At 45.0% G+C, this 25743-nt stretch overlaps 2 protein-coding genes across 20 annotated transcripts in view; one reads left to right on the top strand and one right to left on the bottom strand.

Moving 5' to 3' along the window:
- Positions 1-13260, top strand: part of CNOT1 (CCR4-NOT transcription complex subunit 1) — a 59273-nt gene extending 46013 nt beyond the window's left edge. For 11 of the 18 annotated variants that reach the window (XM_083514891.1, XM_083514894.1, XM_083514892.1 and 8 more), the window contains 11 exons: positions 1162-1393; positions 3862-4110; positions 4665-4828; positions 5967-6084; positions 7547-7648; positions 7919-8092; positions 9204-9353; positions 10141-10321; positions 11217-11349; positions 11935-12069; positions 12190-13260. In XM_083514891.1, the coding sequence (XP_083371017.1) occupies positions 1162-1393; positions 3862-4110; positions 4665-4828; positions 5967-6084; positions 7547-7648; positions 7919-8092; positions 9204-9353; positions 10141-10321; positions 11217-11349; positions 11935-12069; positions 12190-12268 (1717 nt within the window). In that variant the 3' untranslated portion in view covers positions 12269-13260. Of the gene's footprint in view, positions 1-1161; positions 1415-3861; positions 4111-4664; positions 4829-5966; positions 6085-7546; positions 7649-7918; positions 8093-9203; positions 9354-10140; positions 10322-11216; positions 11350-11934; positions 12070-12189 lie in introns of all 18 variants that reach the window. The other 7 variants (XM_083514888.1, XM_083514883.1, XM_083514878.1 and 4 more) reach the window with 1 other exon arrangement.
- Positions 13261-13744: 484 nt separating this feature from the next.
- SETD6 (SET domain containing 6, protein lysine methyltransferase) lies at positions 13745-25277 on the bottom strand. 2 transcript variants are annotated; one of them, XR_014528797.1, is made up of 10 exons: positions 25194-25277; positions 25009-25098; positions 23425-23569; positions 22641-22782; positions 20994-21188; positions 19728-19851; positions 17672-17852; positions 16957-17099; positions 14739-15189; positions 13745-14348 (listed from the first exon to the last, which is right to left on the bottom strand). XR_014528797.1 is itself a non-coding variant. In XM_083515064.1 (9 exons), exons 1-9 carry the CDS (start codon positions 25218-25220, stop codon positions 14872-14874), a joined length of 1365 nt encoding a protein of 454 aa, XP_083371190.1. In that variant the 5' UTR covers positions 25221-25235; the 3' UTR covers positions 13745-14871. The 2 variants fall into 2 exon arrangements, 1 of the variants encoding a protein (XP_083371190.1); XM_083515064.1 differs by having other exon boundaries at positions 13745-15189; positions 25194-25235.
- Between the last annotated feature and the right edge of the window lie 466 nt (positions 25278-25743).

Below are 25743 nucleotides of genomic sequence, written 5' to 3' on the forward strand. Positions count from 1 at the left end.
CCACTCTTTTTACATTGTGGGATCACCTGTGTAATACCTACTGTGCTTCAGAGTGCCATCCCCCACCCAGTCCTGAATCTCCATTTTTAATGAACTATGTAGAGTGTAATCTACAAAATACAAGCCTGCATTAACCATTGTTTAGTTTTCTATTTAATCCAGGCACAACTTTGATTTATTATGGGCCATTGCACATTTACTTCCAATTTAGAATCATACTACATATTTGGAAGTACCATGTGATATGTCTTTTGAGACTGTTGCCACTTTAGCAACAATAGTCAGGGGAGATTTGAATACTCTTCCACATCAGAAACTTGGTGAACATATAAAAAAATTGCCACCTTGGGGAAAAGACTAGAATCCCTTTCTCTAGTTTGCAGTTTTCCAGTGTTTAGGGAGTTGCACGTATTGAGGAACATTCAGACATGGATTCTCCCACCTACTTTCTCAAATTGCCATCTGAATATGTAATTCAGAACTTAAGTTTGCTGCAGGCAGGACTGACATGCCTTTTTAGTCCTGCAGTGTTAGGCATGGTTTTGTGGAAGCACGCCCTAATGTGACACCTTCAAATCTTCATTCTGGAAGGTAGTGATGATTACACTGAGGGTGTAATAATAAGTGACAGATCAAAGGTTTTGAAAAGCAATATACCCCCCATCTCTGAAGCACTTGTAGTCCACTCTCCTAGATGTCTTGGGCTGAAGGACAGAGGACGTTCTTTTCTGTTCTTGCCCAACTACAGCAGATCCATTCCCTAATGCCAGGCACTAGACTAGGTCACCTCACTTTTTATCTCCAAATGTATCTGGCAGTAATAGGGTGCAGTTCATTCAGATTCTTACTGTGTTTCTTTGAAGCTTTTGTCATGGAGCCGTTGTGGGTTAGTGGATGGCATGTTGGACTTAAATCTAGGCGACTTTGGTTCAAAGGTCTGCTGAACCAAGATGCCAACTGGGCTCCCAACTCTTGCCCCTAAACCATGTCATAGTTTTGGTTGCAATAATATAATAACATCTCATATGCTATCTCTGTGGAACAAGGATGTGATGCAAATGTTTGAAATACAATGCTGTTTATTGTGGGGTATTTTTTTAAAATTATGCACATAGCACAAGTAATCTAAACCCAAGCATGTTCGTTCTGGATCTCTCATAGGTTGCCCCAGCTGATGGAAGTGGTACGGTCCAACTATGAAGCCATGATTGACCGTGCTCATGGAGGGCCAAATTTCATGATGCATTCTGGGATCTCTCAGGCCTCTGAGTATGATGATCCCCCTGGCCTGAGGGAGAAGGCAGAATATCTCCTGAGGGAGTGGGTGAATCTCTACCACTCTGCAGCAGCTGGGCGTGACAGCACCAAAGCATTCTCTGCATTTGTTGGACAGGTAGAGCTTGGGGAAAGAAAGGTGCTTTTTATTCAACATAAGTAGGTTATGATGCCCTTGGATCAAGTAGAGTACTATGTAATATTGATTTCCCCTTTTTAAAAATTCCACTTTGCATAATGGCAGTACGTGCAACATGTCGTATCAGTGTAGAGAAACGTGTTAGTAAATGGTTGTTTGTTTGTGCTAGCCAGTATCATGATGCTGGGGGCTCTCCACTGCATCCACTAGGAGGTTGTGTTCTTTAAATGAAGAAAGACCTGGCTGAGGGGGACTGCATGCTGTGGGGCAGTGGTCAGCAAGGAAAAGATTCCCAGTGCCCCACAGAGCTCTTTGGCTTTCTCAGGGTCGAGGATGTGTCCTTGCTCTGAGGAGAGAAACCTAAGAAGCTAGAGCAGAGCACGTACCTGAGCAGCAGCTGCCACCGCCAGTGGGCACCTCTTGCAGCTCTTGACAGTCCCGAGGGTCTTCCACTCATTTATTTTGTGCCCAAAGGAAGCAGCTGCTCTTCTGAAGGCAGATGTAGAGGTCATGTGGGATATGCTCCAAGGAGAATCCCTGTGCCCTCTGGGTGTGGCCTTGGGTCAGCCACCTTGAAGGGGAGGGTGACTGCCACCAGCCAGGTATGGCCACTGCTTGTACACTACTTAATGCAGTTTCCTTAACTCAGTTTCCTTCCCCCCCCCCCCAGGTGACTCTGTGTTACAGATGTTAGAGAGGTGTTTGCAAAAGCTAGAATCTCTTTACATATGTAGGCGTGGAATATGGCAAGCAGTTTGCCAGTTTTTTACTTCGCTACCACAGTCGTCCTTCAGGGGTGCCAAAACTTTGCTTCCTTATTTAAGTTGCATTTCAAGTAGCCACTCCACTGCCTGCTTGCATATGTGAATAAAGTAAATTGCAGGTCCTCTTCCAGATAGAAATATATTTATTAAGACTGCAGAAACAGTGGTACTTGCCATTAAAATTTTGCCTTATTGGTGTATGGAGCACTTTGAAAACAGTGGCTATGAAAACTATTCAGTACTATGAGGACAGCAAAATTTCACATGCCTTTCCCCCCAGATCCCGAGACAGCTACCCGAAAAAGTTGCAGTGTCTCTGAAATGCAACATAATTTGCCTAAATAATGCACAAGTAAAACCGATAAAGATGTGGAGGGAATAAACTGAAAATCAGGTCTGCCTTCAGTGTTACGCTGACCCCTGCAAAATGCCAGAGTGAATGGATCACTGATGAATGGAACCCTGTTGTTCAGTGGCAGAATTTTCTGTTCATATTTGCCACTTTAGTTGCTCTGCATTCTAGAGATTATTGCTTATGAAAAGCGTTTTGAATTCTTTCATAATGAGAATTTCATCCTGAATAACCATTGCTTTAAAAATTGTGATATCAGATTTTGCAAGTGACTGAAATACCTATTGACAGTCTACCTATGAAACCGACAGGAGTAGCAATCCATTCTCATGGGCCTATGTTCCTAAGAGGGGTAGTCTTAACCCTCCTACACCATGTAGCTTCCCTGCCTAGAATTTCACTTCACTACTTTTGCTGAGCACTTTTCTCCTATCCTCATGTGGAAGGGACCATTCACTTCTGCATCCTAGTCTAGCAGTGTGTCCCTGAAGGAGAAGCATGACTAGTTGGACCTGTCAACACTGCAGAATTGATGTGTGGTATTCTGCATAAAGTACAGCTTCCATAGTTCCAGCCTACTCTGGAATGGTATGGCTCCTTCATATTCCAGTGTTTTGGAATGTACTCTAGAAACCTTGAGAGAAGGAGATTGTCTCTTGCACTTAATTCCTGTTTTCAATGTCACCCAGAGGGTATTCCACCTACTATTGTTTCCTGTGGGCGAAGCTTTGCTCTGAGGCTTCTGCCTCACTGCACAGATGGGGAGCTGCTCCTCGTGTTTTTGCTGCATGTGTGCTTGGGTTATTGCATACAGGTTGTTGGTTCTTTTATTTTAAGGCATTTAGAGTTTATTTCTGCTCTGCCAGTCCAGTCTAGGAAGATCAAGATGATGGCCCTGTCTGTTGCTCCAGGCGGAGGTGCTATCCCACTGGTTGGGAATGCCCTCCATGAGAAGCAGAACAGGAATTCACAGTAAGAAATGTCCCTTTCTGCATATAGCATGCAGCATCAGTAACGCCTACATACAGAGGCAACATGGGTGTCATGTTTACTTCCTTGCCAGCATAGTTTCCTTTTCCACCTGGTTTCTGGATGTAGACATTACCAGTGTGGTGTGGGACCTGATTACATAGAAATGATCTTACGCTGCTTATGGTTGGTAATGTAGGAATTGACCCTAAGAAGCATCACCAGCCTTTTCTTGATGCCAAACTGCAGTGTTACAGTCTAGCCCACTTGCTTTCCAGCATGTCTAGATAGAACATTACTAGCTTGATTTTAGAAAAAAGAGGAGTTCTTTAGGTCTGAGTCTACCTTTTCCCCCATTATAGATGCATCAGCAAGGAATCCTGAAAACTGATGATTTGATCACACGATTCTTCCGTCTTTGCACTGAAATGTGTGTTGAGATCAGCTATCGTGCTCAAGCTGAGCAGCAGCACAACCCGGCTGCCAATCCCACCATGATCCGTGCCAAGTGTTACCACAACCTGGATGCCTTTGTGCGCCTCATTGCACTGCTGGTGAAGCACTCTGGGGAGGCCACCAACACGGTCACCAAGATCAACTTGCTCAACAAGGTTGGGAGCACCCTTCCCTGCCCCCAGTACCCATCTGTCTTGGGTTTAGCTGGTTGGGAGAATGGGTAGTATACTTTAGAATTGTGATGACTGAGGCTGGTGGGAGTTGTAGTCCATGGGGCCAGGTTGGCAAAGGTTTCCTTATTAAATGAATGGGAACTGGTGCAGCATGTTTTTTTACTAACACAGACTAGGAGTTCCATGTTTTAAAATCGTGATCCATCTATGGATGGTGTTTGGCAGGCGATTGCCTCCTCTGTAAAAGGGATCCTTAGCTACATTGTAAAAAATGTCAGTGTACTATGCAGGATGTACTTGGAGCACTTAGGAAAAGCATTACATAAATCTGAATAAGGGTTTGAGATGTGCATATTTCTTGTTCACTTACATGTGAAAGGGCAGAAAACATTATTGTAAAGTTGCAGTCAAGATCGCCAGTTTGTTGTATTGTCTTCAAAAAATACTGAGTATGTGCATGAATTCCAGTTGGCATTGCAGTAATTATAAGCATACATAAAAGTTGCATTCTGAGCGCCTTGCCTTTTTACCTCTAGGTTCTTGGGATAGTTGTGGGAGTCCTTTTGCAGGATCATGATGTTCGTCAAAGTGAATTCCAGCAGCTTCCCTACCACCGCATTTTCATCATGTTGCTGTTAGAATTAAATGCTCCTGAGCATGTCCTGGAAACCATAAACTTTCAGACACTCACAGCCTTCTGGTAGGTATCATTTAATTGACTAGAGGACACTTTGGTTATTTTCAAACTCTACAGTTCTGTGATTTGCATTGAGTCTACACCAGTTCACTTTAGTTAACTCTAATTTTGTGTAATTTTAAATATGTTGATAGACTTGGGGTGTATTTTCGTTACTGGAATAATTGCACATTAAGAAAATTTGTGGGCATATGTGAGATTCTTTCTGTATGCGACTGTTCTCTAGTGTATGGAACCAATGCTTCTCAGCCTCTTGGTGTGAGGGAAGGGTTTTTATACTGCTCTGTCTTAATCTCTGTGCAGTCCCACATTGGGATCTGCAGCTGTGGAGCTGGATTTAGAACATTCTAGAGCTTTAGCCAGACTCAATCCCTGGTCAAGTTGGGACATTGATCCTGTGTTCCACTCAGGAGTGGTGCTATTCTAGTTGTACAGACTGCCATCTGGACACCTATGGGAATTTATGGCAACTAAAACGCTCCTTTACTTTAGTGGATCTGTTTATTAAAACTGTGATTCCTATATGATACATTATTGTCTTGGATCTTAATTATGCATCTTTTACTACATTTGAATGGCTTGGGGCCACCAACATTCCTTGGAGAAATATTTGATGCAAATGGCAAACTTGCTTGTACAGTTTTATAAAATCCAGATTTTTGGCATTAAATGCAGTGGAAGGAATAAGTTGTAGTTTGATGGCTTTGGAATTGTTGGGCAGGAGACAGAGGGGCTTTACAGAAGGGCATTACGACTACCCATAGGCCACTGGGAATTCTGCCTTCAAGGCAGATGCAACCCTGGGGGTGGGCAGGGAGATTTAAATCTCCTAGTATAGTGCCATAGAACAAATCATATCCTCCCCGATCATCAGCTTGAACATTTGATGTGCAGGAAGGAGCTGATAACCTGCCCTTTTCATCTGATCGGCATGAGTCAGCTGGAGGTTCACAAACACCCACTGCTGCTGGCATTCGGCCCTGTAGGGTTAGCCAAGAGTGAATGCTGGCTCTTGGTCCTTAAATCATTTAACCACCTCTGCCTGATTTAGACTTCAAGGATGGTCTTAGTTCATTGCAGATTCTTGGCAGTGCTTTAAACAAATCTGACACAAAGCTTGTGTTGTATGTTTTTATTTCAGTAACACATTTCACATCCTGAGACCTACAAAAGCTCCAGGTTTTGTTTATGCTTGGCTAGAATTGATCTCCCATCGGATATTTATTGCAAGAATGCTGGCACATACACCACAGCAGAAGGTGTGGCTGCAGTTTATCTTCTGTAACTTACGAAGCTTCCAAAGGGAATAAGGATGCATCTTGGTTTGCAGGTTTTGTTTAACTAGAATGACTTTATGCCATTTAAATTTCTGATGTCTGCTTTTAAGGTCTTTACCGTATTCCCACAACATAGCTGCTAAGAGTTGATTACCTGAAGAGGTCCAGAAACCTCAGCAGGACGGATTAAAAATGGGATTTTAATCCTCATCCCTTAAAAAACCCAGCCTGGTAAAATTCAGTCTGAATACAAGAATGTTAAACCTTCACTTTTAACCCTTAAAATTCATCCTTCAGTCAAATACACTGGCTGCCTTTGCATGGAACACTAGATCCCGGAGTGTGCTTTAAAGCAAACCATGGTTAATTAAGCAGGCCAACTTTATAACCTGTGGCTTGAAGTTGATTTGTTTTGAAACTTAGCAGTGTTTTAAACCTAGATTCCTATTTCACACATAACTCTTAAGTTTTGTAAAAGTGAAAACTATACCCTGCCAGCCTCCCAGCTGCGTGGGAGAAGGAAGTAGGAGAAATATGGTTATATGCTACAATTGTTATGAGCTTGGTAGTGTGGTTGCAGTGGTGGTGGTGAGTGAGGCTCGACATATCATGGCATGTACTGGGATCCAGTGCTTGTCTCGGTAGGATGTGATCCAGTATTATTGCTAGGAGGGCCTTCCTTCCACTAGTTCTACTTGTGTGACCTTGACTAAAGTGCATATTTTATGTACTTTTTATCTGAGTTGTGGGATTATCTCAGTTCTCAATTTAAGAATACCCTTCCTCTCTGTTAAAAAAAGGACAGTACTTTTTAATCTTCTGAAAATAAACTGTTCTGCCTATTAATTACCAGCCCTTGCTTCTGAAAATGCTTGGCCCTTTAGTTGTCTCTGAGCAGACAAAGACAGTGGTGCAGAGATACATGAGCTGCAATGGACAAGTTCCCTATTTTGTTTCTAGGCAGGGGCAAGGGAGGAGGATTGTGCAGTGTAAGAGAAAGAGAGGTTAAGGTTATTTTCTATTTAAAATGAATATTTAAATCAGTTTACTCCAGCAGCCATAGATGTTAAACAGAAGTTTGAAATAACTTGCAAGGAACCATTTGCAGCCTTGTAGGTTGTATCAAACTTCTGAGAGTCCACAGCTGCACTGTATTGGGGCAGATGTGACCAAGTCTTTCCAGTAAATCTCACTCATTCTTCCATTTCCCTTAAGTCCAGAATTCAACCCCTACAGTTCCCCTTATTGTACATAAGTGGCTGGTTTCACTATGGATTTCATATTTCAGGTAGCCCTGACAGATTAAAGAATAATGTAGTATACTGCTTTGTAACATGCAAGTTGTTAGTTCTACCAACAATGTTAAATGGGATCCAGTTCAGACATTATAGTAAATATATTAGCAAATATCACATAACTCTTATCATGTAAATTCTCTTTCCAGGGGTGGCCTATGTATGCTCAGCTGTTGATAGATCTGTTTAAATATTTGGCTCCTTTCCTGAGGAATGTGGAACTTGCCAAACCTATGCAAATTCTGTACAAGGTAAGTAGAATTTAGAATAGAGCAGAAGAGAATTTGTTACAATTCAGTGATGGTCTGGATTATTTTCCCAGCACAATTGTAGCTACACAGTAAAGTTCAAATCATACAGCCCTTTTCCATGGGATTGTGGATGAGGAAATTGACCTGCGTGTGTAAAAAGTGTGTCACCAACATGAAACATTTGGAAAGCTCTGATAATAGTGTTGGCTGAGATGTTTTGCATAGATTTAGCATAGATACTTAGTTCTCTTTCCCCCCGTTTTTTGGTAGGGTACTCTGCGTGTGTTGTTGGTCCTGTTACATGACTTCCCAGAATTCCTCTGTGACTACCACTATGGTTTCTGCGATGTGATTCCTCCAAACTGTATTCAGCTAAGGAATCTGATATTGAGTGCCTTCCCACGTAATATGAGGCTTCCAGATCCATTCACTCCCAACCTTAAGGTAATGTACAAGGCCTGATTTGTATGAGACCTCATGTGTTGAAGCACCTGAGATTGTGCAATGGTGTTGATGCTTTTGCATAAACAACTATGTCAGTAAGACCCTAGTGGGTCAGCTTGACCTGCTTTGATGAAACAGGGTAGCCAATATAATGCCCTCCTGATGTTGGACTCCAACTCCTGTTGGCCCCAACTAGAAGGCTAGTGCTTAAAGATGACAGGAGTTGTAGTCCATCAACATCTGAAGGGCACCCCATTAGCTACCCCCAGCCTTAGGGAAGCTGTTTATAACACTGAACCACCCCAGGTGGGGAATGTCATTGTGAACTCCTGGTCTTGGAAATAATAATAATAATAATAATAATAATAATAATAATAATAATAATATTTATTATTATTATTTATATCCCGCCCTCCCCAGCCGAAGCCGGGCTCAGGGCGGCTAACAACAATAAAACAGTACAAAAGTACAGCATAAACAACACTCTAAAATCATTCATTATAAAATTAATTAATTCAAGCCACTGGCATGAATTAGAGCATTCTGTCCTGGAACATACATGGCAGTCGCTGCTTAGTAGTAAAGATGCACTTGAACTTTGGCATCTGTTCCAGCATATCAGTTTGCTTATGCTACATCTATACCTGAGTCCCTCCTTTGTGTGCCACCACCATGAGAGATCCAGAGGGTGTTAACAGGAGAAGGGGCCTTTTCTGCGGTGCCTTTCTGCTTGTGGGATGCTCTCCACAGGGAAGCTCGCCTGGCACCATCATAACATATATTTAAACACCAAGGAAAAACCTTTCCTCTGTAACCAGCCTTTTGGCCCTTAACTATCTGTGGCCTTCTAGAATTGGGCAGGATGTTTTCAATGTCTGTCCTCCCCACTGGTTTTAATATATTTAATATATTGATGTGGGGTGGTTTTTTTGGTTGGTTGGTTGTAAGTCGCTTTGGTTTGCATTGGGCAAGATAAAGCAGCTGTCACATTTAAGATCATGGTGGTGGTGGTGGTGATACAAGAGTGATACTCAGTCTTCCCTGTGGACTTCAGATGGGTAACAGCTGAATGGTAGAAAATAACGTTAGGATGCTTCTTTGTGCTTAACAGGTGGACATGTTGAGTGAGATTAATATTGCTCCACGGATACTCACCAATTTCACTGGAGTGATGCCACCTCAGTTCAAAAAGGATTTGGATTCCTACCTCAAAACCCGTTCTCCAGTCACGTTCCTGTCCGACTTGCGTAGCAACTTGCAGGTGAGGGGCTTACTAAAAAATCAGATTGAGGAAGAGAGCTGGGAGTGGAGGTTAGCATGCAGTCCTGTGTCTGCTGTGTCTTTTGTTCCAAAACAGGCTTTTAGGTCCTCTGTCTAAAGCAGGGCTCATCAACCTTATTTGGGGCTGTGGGCAGTTCTGGAATTTTGAGTGTGTCATTCTTTTACTCCTCCCCAAACAGAGATTTTCTTTACTTTTTGGGGGGGATATTTGGGTAAAAATGAGATCCAATAGGCTTAAAATGGATCTTCTTGAATTTGCAGAGTTTTACATGGAGTCCCTTAAAAATAACTATCAGATTGAGGCTTACAGTGGTGGACCCACAGTAAAAATCATAGATCTGGTGCTTGCCAGATGCATAGTTTAGTCATCAGAGAGGAAAGATCCCAGTTCAGCCCTGATCCCACTGCAGAATGTGTCATACATCAACCCCGCTTAAAGAGACATAAATTAGAAAAAGATCAGTTTTACCTGGCCCAGATAATGCATCCTGATGGAGCTGTGGGTCTGTGTTTAGCAATTTTTAGTATATTGTAATGCATTTATGTTTTAAAAACTAGTACCTAGTTGGGGATGGATTGTGCAGCAGCAGTGATAGAGGAGATAAGAGAAGCCTGCCTGCTGTTAAAGCTAATGGCTTTGGCAGACCTTTTAGTGAGTTATACTCTGCAGTTTAAACATTCGTAATCACATAATATATTTTCTTCACGGCTCTTTGTCTCGGAGGTCCAAGGCAGTGATTTTGCCTCTTTTATGTTCACCCCACTAGGTATCAAATGAGCCTGGCAATCGCTACAATATCCAGCTGATAAATGCCCTGGTGCTGTATGTAGGTACTCAAGCTATTGCACATATTCACAACAAAGGCAGCACTCCTTCCATGAGCACCATCACCCACTCTGCTCACATGGATATCTTCCAGAATCTTGCTGTTGACCTGGACACAGAAGGTAAAAAAGGAAGCTTGATAGTACTTCAAATCAGCTAGCCTAATGTTAAATCAGATGCAAGAGGTTTATCTCTAGGTCTTTGGCTGTGGGGGAAAAAGAGCCTGGGAAATCAACCTGGTGAGGTCAGACATAAATACTGCATAATTGATAATGTGCTAGCCTTACAATTGATACTGGACTTCAGAGGCTAGCTGATAATTGCAGGTATTGGCGTTCTATGACAGAATCAATCCTGCATCTCACTATTTACATGGATAATACTTTGCTTTAATTTGGCCAGGTTGTACCTTAAAATATTGTTAGATTTTAGAAATTATGTTTAAAATATTCCACAACTAATATAGAGAAAGGGTTTATTTAGTTCCATCTAAGAGGTGGGGAACTTCTTTGAACTTCTATTCCGAGGGCCAAATGTGGTCATCCAGACCTCATCACTCTCCACCCCCAGCCCAGGCCATGTCCCACACTCCTTGGTTGAGTTTGCCAGCTTGGACTGTGTCCTTGAACTGTGATGATGCCTCTCACTTGACTGTATGGAGAACAGAGTTAGTTGTATGTATCTGTAAAAACCAGTTACTTTTACATAGCTGGAATGTAGCTTAATGTCAAATCAGTTGCTTTTGCTTCTGATTCCACCCCTGGCATGTGGCCTCCAGGCTGCAAAATGTTGCCCGCGCCCCTTGTGTAAGCCAACAGGTTTATGAAAATGAATTACAAACTAGGAAACTTTGAGAAGTGAGCCTGGGAAATTCATGTCAACTCGTGGCAGCACCCATTTAATTAACCTTCCTGACTTTTGGGCATAACTCTTGGAACTAACAAATTAGCCAGGCAAGGACTGTTGATTTCCTTTGTGTTTAAGAGAATCTAACTATTTACCTTTTTTGTGTCCCAGGTCGGTACCTCTTCCTAAATGCAATTGCCAATCAGTTACGGTACCCAAACAGTCATACTCACTATTTCAGCTGCACCATGCTTTACCTGTTTGCAGAGGCCAACACTGAAGCTATTCAAGAACAAATCACCAGGTAAGAGATCTAAGGAGTCTAAAACAATCCCTACATTGCCTAGTTCTCACAAAAGAGCCAATGAGGAACTAGGGAGAAGCTTCAGGAGCTAACACTTAGTTGGTCCACTGCCATCTGAAGCTGTCCTGCCCAGCAACCAGGAAGAAAGTGGCTTGTCCCCGTTGCAGCAGTAGCAAGTCACTGCTGGCAATGTAACAAACACTCTAAGCTTTGCCCCTCTTATCCACATGTAGAGTAGGACTTCCAGTGTTGATTAGAGGGTTCACATGGTTTGAAAGGCAGCTGTTAAGGTGGTTGCAATGATTCCATGCAAGGATCCTTTTCTGGATGGAGGAGCATTCATCTCCACAAATCTGCAGCCAGTCTGCAGTGGTGAAGCCTAGAATCACGTTTCCCACTCTCACATTATATTGAGAAGCAGTCTTCCACATTCTGAAAGCAGCATAGTGCTAATTAATGTTGCCAGACACAATCCCATGAGGGTACCTATTCTCAGCGGGACCTTGATATTCCTGCATCATGTCTTTCATACTGGCACGCGGTGTGACTTTCCCCATGCCTTACTTAATCTATTCTCTTTTACAGAGTTCTGCTAGAACGATTGATTGTAAATAGGCCTCACCCATGGGGTCTCCTTATTACCTTCATCGAGCTGATTAAAAACCCAGCATTTAAGTTCTGGAATCACGAGTTTGTCCATTGTGCTCCAGAAATTGAAAAGTGAGTAATTTTAAACAGTTAGTTGTTCAGTGTATTTGGGGGACTCAGACCTAGGAACTCTGGTACTTGCAGAGGAGAGGAAGTTGTGCCTTGAAATTAAGTTTATTCTCCTTGTTGTAGGTTGTTCCAGTCTGTTGCGCAATGTTGTATGGGGCAAAAACAGGCACAACAAGTAATGGAAGGAACTGGAGCTAGTTAGAGAAAGCAACCACCCTGGAAATTGTGCCAGCCTGGAGATCTCCATCCCATCAAGCTGACAGAATAATGTGTGTGGGTCTAGCCAGACCTTGGAGGCTGCCTCTCCCTCCCCCATGTTGGGCTTACATCACAGATCTTTGTGTGAGAAATCTCCTCCTCTGTGGGCATGTTCCAAAGTTTTAAAAACAAAAGTTTTGACTCTTGGCCAAAATTCAGAAGATGCTGTGAATATAATTTCAAACTATTGTAAATATACAGAACAGAAATATTTGTCTGAACTTTGGGTTTGTGCGAATTGTGTTTCAAGAGAGGCACATACTGTGTGCCTGACCAGCCTGTAATAGAAGTGGTGGCTGCTGATGCCAAGTGTTTTGTCTGGGGCAGATCTGCTCTCCTGACATTCCCAGACTCCCAAAGAATATGGAAAAGCCAGTTTAAATATTATGTAACTTATTTTTCTTGTGGGTGGGAGACCTGTAAATCACAAAGTTGTCAAAGAGGGGGGAAATGGATGCATTGGAGCACAGGATCCTACAGTATATGGGGGACTGGGTGGGGGAAAGTTAGGATTAGGGTCCAGTATATTGCTTTTCCCAGTATCAAATGCTGCCAGCAAGAGGCACGAACGTTGGAGCGGAGGACTTCCTTTGTTTTGATTGGCAAAGATATACTTTGGGCCCTTTGGGAGAGGGCTAGTGGGTTTAGCAAAGGAAACAAGAGACCAGGCCTGTAGATTTTCTTTCTTGACACTTGTAAATTTTGGGATGGGGAGGATGTGAATCTGTTAACTGCTCCCCTGTGGCCACAAAGTTTGAGTTTGTAAAAAGAACAAAAAGGACCAATACAGCCCATTTTGTAAGGATTTTGAATGTTTTGTAAATGTATTGGTCCACGTGTTGTATTTTGTAGCCTTTCTAGTTCTCTTGGGCTTTAGTTCTCCCACTTCTTGTATGTATGCATTCTGTAGTTAAACATTAAAGTCATGAAACAGCACATGTCCATGTTTTCTCATTATCTATGACGAATGTTGTTAATGTTCTTCACTGCTTATATTTTCAACATAAATCTAATTCCTTTTTATACGATCAAGGTGCAGTACATCAATCTAATATATTGCTACTTTAATTAACAATGTTTAACTGCTATCTTAAGAGGATAAAATTGAGGCATCAGTAAAATGTAAGCAAGAATCCTATTCTTGCTGATTCCCTGGGCAGTTAAGTGGGCTTCCAATAAGGGGAGTTAAAAAAACAACAACCTAGGAGCTTTCACTTAGTGCACATGTTCAGGCCTAGAGATGGTACCTCCAAGTGAGCAACCAAAAGGCCAGAGCAGGATGTACACTAGGTGGCCCTTCTACCTTCAGATCGAGGATTTACGGGGGAGAGAATACTCTGTAAATAGAACTGTCCAGTACACCATTTGACCCCATTCATCCTTAACTCCTCAAAGTGTCCATTAAAGTGGCAATAACAGGTTTCTCACTTATCAATACAAATACATTTTATTGTTTAAAAACTCCAAGCCTAGTCAAACTATACATCTATGCAGCTCATCTGGCCAGAGGTGAGATGGGAAGAAGGTTGGAAAAAGTAAAAGATTCTACAAAGGCATTCAAAATGTAAAATATAATAATAATAGACTTAACAATGAAAATGTTTTTAGGAACATTTTTTCAACTTCAAATAAGCATGAAAACTCCCAGGGATGAGGAAGAGCATCTAGACAGTAAGCAAGTGAAACATGTTAATCTTTGTTCAGCAGCGCAGACATCTGCACCTAGAGTGCTAGATCTGATCACAGTCCTTCGGGAGAGGGGGACATCCCAGATGACTAATGCCATATTTACTGGGTCTCACAGGTGTTGTAAACTTGGCCATCTTCCCAGCTGATTTAATGTACAGGGGGTCCTAAGAGGTGGGGAAACTGGCTTTCCAGGTGTCCTTTGACTCCAACTTCCATTAGTCTCAGCTGGCATGGCCTGGCCCATAATGGTCAGGGATGATTGGAGTTGTCCAAACGCATCTACAGAAACACAGATTCCCCAGTTGTGTAAATTCTGTGCTGTGTAAATTGGTAGCCTTAAACATACAGAACAAGGATTGAGTGACTTCCTAGGTTTCCCAACCTTAAGGATAATTGTTGGAGGCCACTTTAGATGCAAAACATTCCAAAAAAAGGAGCTTCAAACACATTTATTGAATTGGCAGGCACTACTGGCTCATACGGCTAAAGATAAATTAGATAAAATTAATGAAGGCCACAGTAGCTGCACTATAACTTAAATGGACTTAAAAGTCCTAAATGGAATGTCTTGTGCACAGACAGCATCTCCTGGAGTACCCATTAAGAAGCAAGCCACAATGAAGGCTTGTGGCCTTCAGGTTCCAATTTCTCAAAAACAACACTAGGAAGATGTTTGCCCTCCTATATTTCCCACTGCTATGTCCTTCAGATTCAGAAACAAATACTGTCTTTTGCTACCTGTGGGTGTATTTGATACTCACAGAAACACATTTTAATATAAAAATAAATACCTCTGCCTTTATAGAAACCTTTAGCTAAGCCTCCCAGGCCAACAGCACTTGCCTTCCTCAGCTGCAGCTAGCTTGTTAGCTCCAGCAACTGGTGCAAAATCATCTTCTGGCCATAACGCACTTGCAGGGCAAACTTCTCCCGGGAGCTTAGTTTTGAATAAGCTTGAGGGTCTCTGAGCATTTCTTCCTCTGCTTTTAAGTCTGAGCTGTATGACTTCAGGGTTAGCAGTGTAGCATCAAAGAGCAGCTTCTTCCAGGAGGTTTCAAGCCTTGGTATAGTAGTATTTGAGAGCATCAGGAACATAGCACCATCCTCGCCTGCTTTGGGTTCCTGGGTCTCTTGCTCCTTAAACTCCTTGAACTCATCTGCAGACATAGTCAGCACCTACGGCCACAAAGAACTGGGATTATTGAAAGCTACCTTCTTGGTCTCTTAAGTAACTTCAATGCATCAACAGCCCCACAGATGTTGGTAAACATTCTCCAAAAGGGATCCTGCTGTTGCTTCTCAGGATTTAAATCTATGGACCTTCCCCTCTCCCAAGTTAAGTCACATTCTGGAAGAGATTCATAATACAATGAAGTAAATTTGTGAGAGCATCTTGCAAAACATTAAAATACGACGTTTACATAATTGGGGGGGACGGGACACTTGCTAGTTTCCATAGGCAGAATTTGGAGGAACAGCAGACACAAGTCATTCAAAATGTTTTGAAATTAAGTTTCCATTGAGACAACTGGAACAGGCAGCAAGAAATATAAATGTGTATAAAGGAACACAGCATTTAATCCATGTATGTAACTTGGTTAGTGATTATGTTCAAATCAAAAGAAACTACCATGGTACCTTGGTACTTGCAACAGCTTGGCTCCCGAACACTGCAAACCCGAAAGTAAGTGTTCCGGTTTGCAAACATTTTTCGGAAGCCAAACATCCAACGCAGCTTCCGCTTGAGTGCAGGAAGCTCCTGCAGCCAATCGGAAGCCATGCCTTTGTTTTCGAACGGTTTCGGGAGTGGAACTGACTCCTGGAATGGATTGAGTTTGAGAACCAAGGCACCACTGTATATATTAGTACTAAAACTGTCCTTTGACAAGCACCTGCAGGAAATTTGGCAGACTATTTAGAGCTCAAGGTCAGTGAGGCTGTTTGCCCCCAAAAGCCACAGAGAAAGAAGTCCCAAGGGATGGAAGCAGAATCTCTAGCCACATTTCTCCCTTTCCTGGGAACAATGACAGCACCACAGAAGATACGTCATTGCCACACAGCATAAAAAGTTCAGACCTTCCCCATTCATTCCACTACAGAATATACCGCTGATTACATGGGGAAGGGGTGGTTGCATAAAGAGAGAACATGGTGGAAGCTGCCTGGGACTTCAGCAGAAAGCAACAACTTGTCTCAGTGGAAGAATTGGCACGCCATGTAGCAGAACTTGTGAGAGGTGGAATGAAGGCTTCTTCCTACATTTTCTAAATCCTGTCCATTAAAATAGGCAGCAGTAGCAGGCCAAGAGTACATGTGCACATCTTCACCCTGGTCCAGCAAGTGAGCCAGTCCCTGGAGGAAAGAGAAGCACACTTGCCCAACTAATAGCTTCTCCATCGCTAGCTGTGCCCTTAGGAGGCGTCTCAGAACCCAGGGATAGGGAGGGCTTGCACAAAAACATCAAAGCACACAGACAGCCCCCAGAGCGACATCTGTAGTGGAGACAAGCCCTGGAAAGTCTTCAAAATGACCAGTGCATTGTGCTGCCCCCAGCAAAAAACAAAGCACAGCTGCCCCCCCCCCCGCAATCTACAGACTGACCGAGGAATTTGCTCCTTACCCAACCAGCTAAGACTGAAGCACTCTTCTCCTATTCTGGGGCTGCAATGCCCAGGTGCCAAAGTGGCATAAGCAAGCCCCCAAGCAACCTCAAGCCTCCCTGCCTGCCACGGGAAGAAGCCTTCACAAGTCACACCTCCACTGACCAACAGAGAGGAGTTGTCCTCCCTCCATCTAAACTGAAAGAATCTTCAGATTAAGTCCAACATGTCACCCCTGTAAAGTAAAACTCTTGTCAACTGCTTAAGTAAAGCAGCAAGCATGTACGGGAGTAAAATGGCCTCCCAGGAGTCTAATGGCGCAGCAACCAGTCAGAGCCCTCACCTTCAACGCCATGGCCAGCTCTTCTTCAGTTAAGACTCTCTCCCAGCCGATCACAAAAGCCCCTTCCTCACCCACCATCTCCATCTGGCAGAGGAAGTCCCACTGCTCCAAGACCAGCTGCCGTTGAGCTTCTGTCTTTGTAGCTGGTGGAGGGAGAGGGAGACAAAAGCAGGTGCAGGTTCAACAGGCAGCAGAGGGAGCATTGGCTGCAGTCAAAAGCTGAAGCGCATCATTTCGTCTAATCCAGTGTAGTGCCGCAGCTAACAGTGCCTGGCAGGGGCCAGAGAGGCCCAGCTTCAAGTCCTCACTCAGTCCCAACAAGACTTTGGATTGCATACTCAGCCTAACTTGTCCCACAGAGTTGTGAAGGGGGGGGGGAGAGGAGAGGGTGAGACTAAAAACCTTGAATGCCATCCAGAGCATCATGGAGGAAAGTTCCATGCCTTCAGATTATTTTGTTTTAAATTGGCATTATGACCCAGGAGGCGTTATGCAAAATTGGGAAGCAAAGTAATCAAGCTGTTCTGCTCTGGATGCCACCAGCAGCTGCAGAAGTCACATACAAACACCTGTATTTAAATGCAGCCTCCGCCTAATTAAAAACACAGCTGGAAAAAGCAACACAAGGTGACAGACAGATGGATTTTCAGATATCCTCTTACTCTGCTGATTTATGTTTCTTTTTTAAAAAAGTGTCTCCTGTCCAGCCTCTTGCCTTGCAGTGCTGCTTTGCATAGTGTCAGCATCTGGATGTCAGCAGCATCGTTTGTGTTGCCAGGATACGGTTCAGCAAAGCCATACATGTGGAGGAGCTGCCAGTTTGCCATCTCCCCGTAAGTGTTGAAGATCTCTTGGCCTTTGCAGATGGACTGAGTTGCAACCATTTTCAATACCTCCTGCAGACAAAAGAGGGAAGTAAAACTTGGCAGATCCTGTCCAGCCCTGAGAATCTCCCAAGAAAAAGTTTTCATCTGCCCCACTCATCTCCTGCAGTTTTCTCCATTCCTGCAATGTGTGCAACAGATGAGGAATAGAAAAAGGGATGCAGTTGGAGGAGGAAGACAGAAGGTAGAGTAGCAGACGTCTTCCCTGTTTTTCATTCTTAGGAAGCATTGCCTTACACTCCCCAGCATTCCCCTGAAATACACCAAATTTGCTGTGAATGCTCTTCAAAGACAAGAGAAAATTCTGGAGAGGGATGTAAGAAAGCAGAGCTTCCCACCCATCTGCTGCCGAGAAAGGACACTGTGGAAAGGCTGCATGAGGGCTGGGGGAGCTTTTTAGCTCAATGGGTCAAACTGTTCTCTCTCCAACCCCTTTTGGGCCTGGCAACCCCATGGCATCACAGGGGTCTTCAGAAGTCCTTCTCAAAGCTCTATTTCATGCAGCACTTTGAAATAGGCTTTGTAGGCCCTGTCAACCAGCTGATCAGTAGTGCCTGCAAGGTCCCTTTTGGCTGAACCAGGCCTTTACCTACCCCCTATATGCTCCCCAAAGGAGAAGCAATACCCTAAGGAACCATTGCAGGTGATGGGCCTGATAGGTGAGACCCATGCATGCCCAAATACAGCTGCTTCCAAAGTGATGAAAACAGAATCCAAGCACCAAAAATCAAGGGTGCGCCTGAGATCTGAATCAAGGGTGTGCCTTTTTACCCAACAACAGACCTGTAAATTTTTTCATTAAGATTTTTTGCAGGTTTGATTTCAGGGACTGTGATGAGGGGAACAAGAAACAACAGCTTCTTACTCAAGCAGTCCCTCTCACTTAGCGATCTAGGAAGGGATTTTCTCAAGCCTATGAAAAGCAATTGCATGACCTTGTGTCAGTCATGTTGCTGCCGCCCAAGGATTCCTACTGGTACTTGGGAGCTAGAGAAAATGTACTTGGTTTAATTTCCTGCATTTCAGCTCCCCAAACAGCTTCAATTTAAATTCCACAAGGTACAATGTAAGCCATGCTCTAGGTTCTTCTCCCCAGAGGGAGGAGAAGAGAACAAAGTTCCAAAGGGGGCAGAGATTCTGTCTTCTACTCTACACAACTATTCTTTCTCCTTTCCTTTCATCCTTGGCTCTCCACAATGACATATTTCACTGATTAACCAAACAGGAGAAGCAGCTAAGCTACAATCAGCTGAAGCTATGAGCTAAGCATCCCCATTATGCCGAAGGACACAGAGAGGGCACACATAGATCTAAACCTTCTTCACCTGTCTTCCAAAGACAATCACAACAAATAATTCCTACTGCAGAATGGAATGACACCTTTGTCATTTTCTTATGGCAGGAATTCTCAGTCTGCATCACAGTGAGTCTCCCCTGAGCAATAAATGAACCATCTGAGCCTTCCAGTACTGGGAGTAAACTCTGCACATTCCTCAAGGCAAAAGGAAGATGGGCAGAGTTGACACAAGGCTCTCTTTCTCCAGGCAAAAATCCCAGCAGGTCAAGCAGCTACAGATGGCATGTCCTGCTTTTCCTTATGGAATCAGAAACTGCTGCAAGAAGGCCTTTTGGCTAAGATCAAGTGTAGTGTAGGAATTGTTCCTTTGGCCACTGCAGAGCTGTATCGAGGACAAAGAGTCCTCTGGTCTGAACAAGTCATAACACACATAATGGGGACTGTGGCTCAGACATCTCCAGGAAAAAAACACTTGGCCCTTTGAAATTCACACCTCAGGGAATAGATGTGAAAGACTGGGGGAGGTTGGCGTACACACACGTACACACACAGGGGCTCAACTAAATTTAAGCTCTGTATGCTCTGCTCACCGGCGAATATTCCAAGTTGGCATTGTGGTCAGCCACGTGATTCAAGAGATCTGCCATGGGCACCATCACTGGGGGATTGGGCTCCTCCTCATCTTCCTCTTCTTCATCCAAAGGCTCCTGGAAACTGGTGGGGAACAAAGCAGGGAGATACTAAACCGAGGCAGCTTTAAGTATAGCCAAATTATGTTGAGGTTGGTGAGACGGAAAGAGATGCACATGGCTCTGAAAATGGCTACTAGTTCAGAAACTGCAACACACAATCCAAGAACTGCCCCTGAACTCAATCTGAGCTTTACTTTAAAGAGCCTCATCTAGGGTGCCCAAGCAGCATAGAACAGCCCTTTTCAACCTTGGGTCCCCAAATGTGGTTGGACTAAAAAAACCCAACATACCTAGTGAGAAGGACCAGCACTTAGGGATGATAGGAGTTATGGTCCAACAACATCTGGGGACCTGAGGTTGAGAAAGGTTGTTCTAGGCTGCTTGGGCACCCTAGATGAGCCTCTTTAAATTCAAGCTCTGGGAGCTGCAGGACATTACAGTTTAAAAGTGGAGCATCTTTCTTCAGTAAAACCTAAGTCTGCTCCTATTTGTTCATTTGTATATTCCTGCCTCAACATACCAGTTTACAGGCTCAACTATAAAGACAGTCTGTAGAGCAGGGATGCGGAACCATTTCCAGTCTGAGGGCCGCATTCTCTACAGGTGCAACCTAGGAAGGGCCAGAGGCAAAAGGTGGCAGAGCGAAGGATAGAAAGCTTAACTTCCCACCGGAGGCTCGTTTCTACACATACTCCCTCAAACCCCGTCCTTCATCCAAGCAAACAAGAAGCATTATCAGAGTTCAAAGACACATTCCAGCCTGGGGAAGAGTGCCAAGGGCCAGCAGAGGGCCAGGTAGGCACATTTGGCCTCTGGGCCTGTGGTTCCCCATCCCTGCTGTGGTTTATGCAAGGAAAGTTCCAACTGTCCAAGGCCAGAGATGTGGAAAGGAAGAGAGGCACAGCAGTGACACTTCTCTTCTTTGTTGATAGGCAACTTTTGCTTTTCTGCCTTCTCAGTTCACCAAAAACTGAACCCCATCTGGGACTCCTCTATCAACTCACTTCCTACATATATTTAGTTTCTCAACCTGAATGCCTCTCAGGTGCCATCTCTTTAAACTCCAAACCAGTGTCCCAGTGGAAAGCAACAGTACACACCCTGCTCGCCCCTTGGCAGTTTAGAGAGTGACCACTCATGGCTTCCACCTTTTCTCTCTCTCACCTGTATGCCATGACGAAGGCCACCAGCTTCTTGTAGAGCTCCAGAGTGTGCACCTCAGGGTCAAATATATCTGGGTGGGCCTTCAGGAAAGGCAGGATGATGGTGGAATACTCTGTCTGGATATTGGCCAAGTCCTTGTCCACAGCTTCTGGAATCCCTGTTCCTTGCAGAAGTCTCATCTGCTCTTCTTTACTCCTGTACAAAACAGCAAGCAGAAGGTGCAGTTTCTTTCTTTAAGCAAGAAGCCAAGTAAGTGAACAATCAAAATGGTTCCTGTACAGCAGGCTACACTCTCTTGGCCAGAAAGCGGCGAGGCACTACAAACCAGTTGCAGAAGTGGCACCCAAGCAGAAAGTGGATGGAACATCCACTTTCTTTCTCCCTCTTCACTCCATCCATTCTCTCATGCATGCATGCACACACAAACCCCCACACCAAGCACCCTCTATCTCCTTCATCCATAGCCCTATCTTCTCTTCCTCTCCAGACTGGGTGGATTAGCTGTGCTGAAGAAAGTAGAGTCCCCCAGATTGCTCACTTGTGCTGAACAGTATTGACAAACTGGCTACTCCCTCATCTGAGATCTAGCTATCACCTTGGTATCTGAAAGATCCAATATGTATTCTCAAACCATCCTAGTTTTCCTAATCCGAGACTAGAGTGTGGTTTCTGCACTCTACGCACCTCCCTCACCAAAACACCCTTTCATTATACTACTCTCTACATCTCTCCCCCCCACCCCACCCCATCATAAAAAGAAGCACTTATTAACACCAGCTTAATATTTGATTCTCAAGTGACTGTTGTTTAGATGACCCATAGGTTTTTAAACCTATTCTTAAGAAACTGTGAACAAAGAGGTGGAGGTGGGTAGACACAAACCTGCCCAAGGTTCAAACATGTCACCATTATCATCCAGAAATAAACTAGCCTCTCAATCAAACATCTCAAGCACTACCCTTAAGGCAAGTAATTTGCGCCCCCTAACCCCTAACCTGCTGCCGCTGCCAGCTTCTTCTTGCTGCTGCTTAGGCTGGGCTGGTGTGGTTCTCTCCCGCACTCAGCGCTGCGCTGGGCGGCCGCTGCACTGTCCCTCTCCCAGATAGTCCCTCGCTCTCTCTCCACACCACACGCCTGGCACCCACCCCCTCCACAGTGGGCGGCGACCCAGCGGCTCGGATCGGATTCGCACAGCCAGCACTGCAGTGAGAGAGAGTGAGTGAGCCAGGTAGGGGCAGAGAGCTGCGAGTGTGAGCGCCCACCCCAAGATGTTGCGCCCGGTGCGGCCAGCCCCCCCTGCACCCCCCACGCTACGCCACTGCCCTTAAGCACCACCAAGCTGGTAACACCAGTGTCAAAAGTCTTTAATTTCTTCCTATGGAAGAAACTACAGTGCCTGCCTGCATTTTCTGGCATAACAAGGGGGAATGAAAGGCCTAGGACTGGAGTCATGAAGATACGCTCCAGCACAAGCACCTGACCATGCCCAGCCCAGCCTCATTTTCTGAGCTACATGCTTCACAAGCATCCTTGAGGTGGTTGACTCTGCACTGGGCTCCAAATTTGTTTGGTGAAGATGTGCTGCAACTGATTTACCTGAGGAAGCTGGGTGCTGGCAGAACACAGCCAAACAGCCTCCCCTCTTACCAGAACATGGGGTGATCCAGACCCCTGAAGTTAGGCCACAGTGACAAATAAGGCCCCCAACGAGAATCACTGGCTGTGGATTCATGAAGCAAAGAAAGCAGGAGCGGAACCCAGCCGGACTGACTCTCCAGAGAGGCTTGCTCTATTAAAGGTAAATAAAATAGAGTGTAAGAACGCCAAAACTATTATCTGTTAAGAGAGCAAGCCAAATCAGCCAGAAACCTACGTCCATAGTAGAGAATACAACTCTCCAATCTCACTCAAGGATGACAGTTTGGGGCATTCTGAAGAATCTGGAAGCTTACTGAGGAGTTTGCCGTTTCCTCCACCCCGTTTACAAGTATCAACATGCACATTCTTCTTTATAGGACAATAGCACAGCCTTCCATCAACCTGGTGCCCTCCAGCTGTTGGACTATAATTCCTATCATTACCATGGCTGGCTGCCAAAACTGTACACCATAGGTCAGCAATCTGGGGGCCTCTACCTCCTTTAGCACAACCAGACACATGCAGAGAATATGGATATATTAATAGAGGGTACTGTGTGTGCGCGCATATGTACTATGCCAAGTGGGGCTGGTGGGAGTTGTAGTCCAATAGCATCTGGAGGGCACCTACTTAGCAAAGGCTATTCTATATGATAGAAAGCACACTGATGCTGGTTGGGGCTGAGAGTTGTAATTCAAAACAGCTGGAGGGCACCTGGTGGTTGGACAGGCTGCCCAATGAACATGAAGCTTTTAATGAAGCTACAGAATTCCCCCCAAAACCATTCCTGTACCTTTCTCTAGTAGGGAAGAAAGGGGGCTTGTGTACTGCGAAAGGACTGCCGTTCTTGGGATGGTGAAAAGGACTTCTCCTGCCTCAATGTCTTCCCTGGCCACCAAGCCATAATCAGCTACTGTGCCCTCTCTGCTCACGCTGACCTACAACACAAGAAAAGAAAGTTTTTTCTCCAACTCCAAAAGGTGTTTTTTTTACTACAACCCTTAGTTACAGGTCCCTGGTTAGCGTCACAAAAGCCAACCCTTAATAGCTTAATTACCCTTTTGTACTCACAAGTGTAATCGGGAGTACTTGGAGCCTGATCTTTATTGTTGCAACAAGACTTCCTACTACCACAAAGATGAAGCAGCCAGAAGCCTAATCAATGGGTTACACCTGTATTTCAAAGTTTCCCAAAGTTTCCCATAATACATCTCATGTCACAGAAAAGGCATGGTCTCAGGTAGAACCTGAGATCCAGGCATGCCCCTGTCACTCAAATATAGTCTTTCACACTTCATCACAGTACAAAGGAAAGAATTTACAGTTCCCTGGTCGCTGAGTCAAGTCAAATGCAACCCTTTTTCTTGTCTGGGCTATCACCAGTCATGACTCCTTAGGAAGGCCCTGAAGATGGGCGGGACTGTACATCTTGGGGATTACAGTGGGCTCTCTCACTCCACCCCTTATACCTCACTTCCATGGGTCCTAAATGCCATTGGAACTGAGAAGATTAATACAAGTGGCTTCTTACGAATTTCTGAAGTTTTCCCACTCAGCCAGTACATAGATACATTTATCAGTGAATTGCTATTTTCCTTTGCTGGAGACCTGGGGTTCAGTGGGGAGTCACAGGCTCCTGAGCTGAGCTTCCCTTGCAGATGCAATGCCTTTGCAGATATGTTGCTGTTATTTTCTCGTTTGGGGGGTGTCTCTCACCCCCCCCCTTCCAATTTCCTAGTAACACAAGTCAGGTAACTAAAGAGTGATACAGCCATTTTCTAACTATTTTAGCTCCCCCAGAGTGGCAATATTAACCGACCATTAGCAGCTGTTAGAAGGGAAGCAGGAAAAGGAGCCAGACTAGATTAATGCAGAGTAAAATGGTCTGATTGATGCATGTGAAGTAACAAGATTAAAGTTACTACAAGTCTACTCCAGGTTTTCATTATCTTATTCATGCCGGTTCCTGTTTGCTGCTGCCCGGTTCCTTTGGATGAATGTTTTTGTTTTAAAGCATTTTATTATTAGGACGGGTGCATATTTAATGCTACAAGTTTCATTTCGGCTTGAATTTTCCGGGTGGTTCTGCACTGCCTTCCGCTCCTTTACTGCTGGGAACCGCACTTCCTCCCCCTGTGTTGTGTGAGCCGCCTGGGAGTAGGAGTCACCCGCAAAGGGCAGGTGAAATTCAAAGGGAATTTGAATGAAGAGCGGCCTCCCCTTAACACCTGGCCACGGGGCCTCGGCAAGGAAGCCTCTCGTTTCCCCCGGGGGGGGGGGATGGAGGGGCCTTTCCCCCTCGGCCAGACTCTCCCCGCCGGCAGGGAGCGGCTGGCCCAATCCCTTCGGGCCCGCGGAAACCCCTGGCGGGCCGTACCTTAGCGCTCAGCTCCAGGCCCGCGTCGGCGCACCAGCCCAGGAAGGCGGAGAGGACGCCCGAGTCACTCGTCGCCGCCGCCTCCTCCACCTGCGGAGCACAGAGAGAAAGAGAGAGCGAGGTGCTAAGGCCTCCCCGCCGCCGCCCACTAGCCGCCCCTCAGGCGGTCCGGCCGCCAAACCCACCTTGGCGCACTTGGCCGCTTTCGCCATGCCGGACGCACCCGGAACCACGAATGCCCAGATGAGCCTGCGCGCGGGGAAAAGGCTCGTCTGACGCTACGGGGCGGAGCCGCAAAACCCCGCCCAGGAGGGAGGGGCTATTTCGCGGTTCCCTGAAGCTGCCTAGCAATTAGGCAGCCGCTCACTCTCCTCCGTGTCCTCGTAGCAGGGAGTTCCGCTGGCCGCCCCGTTAGTTTTTAAGATATCGTTACAAAGCCGCTTTTAGCAACCACGGGCAGTGCGCCCTGGGGCGCTTCGCTCCGTCTTCTGCCCCAGCCGGGCTGCTGCTGCTCCTCTTCCTCAGGGGCTCCGACGGTGCTCTCGGTTCTTTCCAAAAGTTAAGCACTTGTGCAATACCACAAGTGCCAGTAAATTCTTTCGATACATGCGGGGAACCAACTCTAGCAATATGTGCAAGGCGGACTGGAGTCAAATATGCTTTTTTTTCACAGTTCCCGCATGCAGAGTTGACACACTTCCCGCAGGTCTCCCTTAAACCATTCCCGTTCTGCTC

The sequence above is a fragment of the Podarcis liolepis genome (genome assembly GCF_965112155.1).
Source record: "Podarcis liolepis genome assembly, chromosome: 7".
Lineage (NCBI taxonomy): Eukaryota > Metazoa > Chordata > Lepidosauria > Squamata > Lacertidae > Podarcis > Podarcis liolepis.

What these genes read in the sequence shown, in the direction of transcription:
- SETD6 (XM_083515064.1), bottom strand. Translation starts at nt 25,220, where the DNA reads ATGGCGAAAGCGGCCAAGTGCGCCAAG. An exon ending in CTGGATCACCCCATGTTCTG is followed by an intron (nt 21,189 to 22,640) that starts GTAAGAGGGGAG and finishes TGTTTTGTACAG; the next exon opens with GAGTAAAGAAGAGCAGATGA. An exon ending in ATGCAAAGCAGCACTGCAAG is followed by an intron (nt 17,100 to 17,671) that starts GCAAGAGGCTGG and finishes TCCCTCCACCAG; the next exon opens with CTACAAAGACAGAAGCTCAA.